The sequence below is a fragment of the Lucilia sericata genome, unplaced genomic scaffold (genome assembly GCF_015586225.1).
Source record: "Lucilia sericata isolate MDLA Ls3-8-SP2 unplaced genomic scaffold, ASM1558622v1 Contig000464F_arrow, whole genome shotgun sequence".
Lineage (NCBI taxonomy): Eukaryota > Metazoa > Arthropoda > Insecta > Diptera > Calliphoridae > Lucilia > Lucilia sericata.
Genome location: NW_023994479.1, coordinates 299,793 through 304,393, shown reverse-complemented (window position 1 = coordinate 304,393; position 4,601 = coordinate 299,793). Strand labels below are relative to the sequence as shown.

The 4,601-nt window shown below is 33.0% G+C and overlaps 1 protein-coding gene across 1 annotated transcript; it reads right to left on the bottom strand.

Annotated features, from left to right (window-relative positions):
- Nucleotides 1–283: 283 nt before the first annotated feature.
- On the bottom strand, nucleotides 284–1,632 carry LOC119605207 (odorant receptor 67d-like). The gene is made up of 4 exons (XM_037958168.1): nucleotides 1,390–1,632; nucleotides 822–1,336; nucleotides 575–764; nucleotides 284–508 (listed from the first exon to the last, which is right to left on the bottom strand). The coding sequence occupies exons 1-4, from the start codon at nucleotides 1,630–1,632 to the stop codon at nucleotides 284–286; spliced, it is 1,173 nt and encodes a 390-aa protein (XP_037814096.1).
- Between the last annotated feature and the right edge of the window lie 2,969 nt (nucleotides 1,633–4,601).

Below are 4,601 nucleotides of genomic sequence, written 5' to 3'. Positions count from 1 at the left end.
ACTTGAAACAAACCCACAAACAAATAAACACACATTTTTTTATATAGAAATTTGACATTCTTCCTGGATTAGTATATATCGAACATAATATAATTCATAAAGTATATAATTATGTGTATATATGATGTGATCTGTAATCAAAAAGAAACTGGTTTCACTTTCGATGGGAAACAGCTCATCATTTGGATCATTTTCATCATTTTCATTTATAATTTGAACTAGAACTAGCATACAACTAAAAATACTACACACATACTACATATTTTAATTATATTAAATGACTTTACATATTATCCGATTCCAAAAAATTCAACAGCATCATCATATAACTGTAAATAGCTTTTGTTAACTGCAGAGCCGTACTCATAGACAAAGGCATCATTTGACCAATTGTCAAAGTTGTTGGTCGTTGGGATTTTCGTAACATTAATAAAACTATTTTCTGTTCCGATACAGACAGCTCATACCACAAACAATCACCATAAATAACATCAATTACTTCGTCATCCTGTAGCACACATAAATTTAAATACATAAAGTTAAACACATTTAATTTAAAGATCCCTATACTTACCGAAATTTCCACCAAATGACCAAGACCACAATATGCATATAACATTATCGCACTATACGCTAAATAGACAAAAGCAGCTGGCCAACTGCCTATAACAATGGAAAAAATGGTGCAACAAATACCCACAACCGAAGTAGAAATTTGAACAAATATTACACTATAATAGGTTCCTTCAACTTGCTTAACGAATCTGATTAAACATAAAGATTAAATATCCACCTGCAAATTTTCACCACCTAGTACTCACTTATTATAGTTCTGATGCCATTCGACAATTTCCTTCAAGAGTGGCAATGTTTTCTTAGAATACTGCTTTTGTAGAGTTATCCAATTTAATTTTTCAAATTTAATCCTTAAAATATCCTTCAACAAGGGAATGTGTAGGATGAATATAAAAATATACATGTCACCAGCAAAATTTCCAAAGCCTCCCAAACATAAAAGAAACACATGTACAACATTATGTACCACATAACCAAAATGTGTTAATGGATCTATGCCGGGTAATAAAAACTGCATAACAAACAATTTCTCCCCATACAACATCCCATATATTAGGGGATACAAAACAATGATGAATACAACAATAATATAAATCAATAAAACAATTTTAAAAATTTTAATTATCAGATCAATGCGATATGATAAAATCGTCAAAAAGTCCTTGTCGTTTTCATACTCCTTGTAAATGTTGTACAGTTTTTCATTCATAGAAACCATATCCCAACGACGAAAAAGAGCCACAAGCAATTTACTAAATCCCTAGAAATATATTTAGCACATAAATATTTTGAGCAAGAAATTTAATAACCCACCTGTGCTGCACTTCCCACTAAACTTAGTGTCTGCAAAATCACTTTCCAGTCACCTTCCACCACCAATCCAATATAAATGGTATAAATTGTACAGCAGAAAAATGCATTAATGGCAAAAATCACGGTCCATGTTAACCAGGACATCCTAAAGTTAGGATTAATTACATCAGCTCCGCAAACAACGGCCATTGTTCGCGTAATGCGTGTTATTTTATTATAACGATCGGAGCAATTTTTAGCCATTGGGAATTGGTCAATTTTTAAATAATACTAATCAAGTTTGAGTATAAAACAGTATAATTTATACCGCCTGATATAGTTTATTATACACCTAGCGAAAACTTTATATTGTAGTCAATAAATTTAATTTTTGTTATTTAGAGATTAATCATATTAGATCTGAAACCGATCTAGTACTGAACTAGAACTGAACTAGAACTGAACTAGAACTGAACTAGAACTGAACTAGAACTGAACTAGAACTGAACTAGAACTGAACTAGAACTGAACTAGAACTGAACTAGAAACTGAACTAGAACTGAACTAGAACTGAACTAGAACAGAACTAAAACCGAACTAGAACTAACTAGAACTGAACTAGAACTGAACTAGAACTGAACTAGAACTGAACTAGAACTGAACTAGAACTGAACTAGAACTGAACTAGAACTGAACTAGAACTGAACTAGAACTGAACTAGAACTGAACTAGAACTGAACTAGAACTGAACTAGAACTGAACTAGAACTGAACTAGAACTGAACTAGAACTGAACTAGAACTGAACTAGAACTGAACTAGAACTGAACTAGAACTGAACTAGAACTGAACTAGAACTGAACTAGAACTGAACTAGAACTCAACTAGAACTAACTAGAACTCAACTAGAACTAACTAGAACTCAACTAGAACTGAACTAGAACTGAACTAGAACTGAACTGAACTGAACTAGAACTCAACTAGAACTCAACTAGAACTGAACTAGAACTGAACTAGAACTGAACTAGAACTGAACTAGAACTGAACTAGAACTGAACTAGAACTGAACTAGAACTGAACTAGAACTGAACTAGAACTGAACGAACTGAACTAGAACTGAACTAGAACTGAACTAGAACTGAACTAGAACTGAACTAGAACTGAACTAGAACTGAACTAGAACTGAACTAGAACTGAACTAGAACTGAACTAGAACTGAACTAGAACTGAACTAGAACTGAACTAGAACTGAACTAGAACTGAACTAAACTGAACTAGAACTGAACTAGAACTGAACTAGAACTGAACTAGAACTGAACTAGAACTGAACTAGAACTGAACTAGAACTGAACTAGAACTGAACTAGAACTGAACTAGAACTGAACTAGAACTGAACTAGAACTGAACTAGAACTGAACTAGAACTGAACTAGAACTGAACTAGAACTGAACTAGAACTGAACTAGAACTGAACTAGAACTGAACTAGAACTGAACTAGAACTGAACTAGAACTGAACTAGAACTGAACTAGAACTGAACTAGAACTGACTAGAACTGAACTAGAACTGAACTAGAACTGAACTAGAACTGAACTAGAACTGAACTAGAACTGAACTAGAACTGAACTAGAACTGAACTAGAACTGAACTAGAACTGAACTAGAACTGAACTAGAACTGAACTAGAACTGAACTAGAACTGAACTAGAACTGAACTAGAACTGAACTAGAACTGAACTAGAACTGAACTAGAACTGAACTAGAACTGAACTAGAACTGAACTAGAACGAACTAGAACTGAACTAGAACTGAACTAGAACTGAACTGAACTAGAACTGAACTAGAACTGAACTAGAATGAACTTAGAACTGAACTAGACTGAACTAGAACTGAACTAGAATGAACTAGAACTGAACTAGAAACTGACTAGAACTGAACTAGAACTGAACTAGAACTGAACTAGAACTGAACTAGAACTGAACTAGAACTGAACTAGAAACTGAACTAGAACTGAACTAGAACTGAACTAGAACTGAACTAGAACTGAACTAGAACTGAACTAGAACTGAACTAGAACTGAACGGCATGTGCTGCACTTCCCACTAGAACTTAGTGTCTGCACAATCAATTCCCATCAACTTCCACCACCAATCCAATATAAATGGTATAAATTGTACAGCAGAAAAATGCATTATGGCAAGAATCACGGGTCCATGTTACCAGGATACCCTAAAGTTGGGATTAATTACATCAGCTCCGCAGCTGAACTAGAACTGAACTATAAGTGTAAGTGTTTTAATTGACACCAGAAGAAAAGTTATGGGTCAAAATTATTCATAAAATACGTAGTATGTTTATAGGCAGATTTGTTAAGAAGCAATAAAGTTTTGAAAATTTAGAAACACACATTAATTGTGCTCTTTAAAGTTATTTAAATATAAATATTATATATTATTCGAAGAACTCCCAAACTCATAATAAAATCATGGATAACATTCTATAAGATTTGATAACAAAAATAATTAGTTATTCACCCCAAAAGTAAGTATATCCACATTGCTCCAATATTACTTGTCTGCTTACTGGGTAAGTAAAGTTTTTCCTTGAAATATACATAAATTCCTAAAATAATTGGAAACTGCAAAAAACCTTCTATACAATTTTTGATGGGATTGTTGTTTGAAAACATTGTAGTTCTAATATTCACTGGGAAATAGGTGTTACAATATTTGTGGACCGATTTTAAATACCAATCTTCTCGAAACATTTCCATAATCATACCGACAGACGGACAAACATGCATGCTAATCCATTCTGCTATAAGTTCGCTCTGAAAAGGTTTTTAATGCATAAACTAATATATTCTTCCTTCCATGATTACGTTTTTAGATGGTGAATATAAAAATTATAAGTTCATAGAGATTGATTTGTTTGTTAAAATCAATTCTGCCCCAGATATCTTCGGGAGCCAGATCTTTAATAATTCTCTTAGATATGTATGCTTTCCAGATAGGAGATATGAGCAAAACTCCAAACTCCCCCATAGCAAAGCACGTATATACTCCGGGAATGGATGTATACATGGTATTACAAGAAAATTTTGAATATATAAATCTAATATCCATAGATCGGTCCATAATTGACCATATCTCCCATATGAAGTTCACTTCCAAAAATCAATTAAACACAATTCATTAACCAATAACCATATCGAGACAAATTTCAACACAAATATGT

What these genes read in the sequence shown, in the direction of transcription:
- LOC119605207 (XM_037958168.1), bottom strand. Translation starts at nt 1,632, where the DNA reads ATGGCTAAAAATTGCTCCGATCGTTATAATAAAATAACACGCATTACG. An exon ending in TAGTGGGAAGTGCAGCACAG is followed by an intron (nt 1,337 to 1,389) that starts GTGGGTTATTAA and finishes ATATATTTCTAG; the next exon opens with GGATTTAGTAAATTGCTTGT. An exon ending in TGGCATCAGAACTATAATAA is followed by an intron (nt 765 to 821) that starts GTGAGTACTAGG and finishes ATGTTTAATCAG; the next exon opens with ATTCGTTAAGCAAGTTGAAG.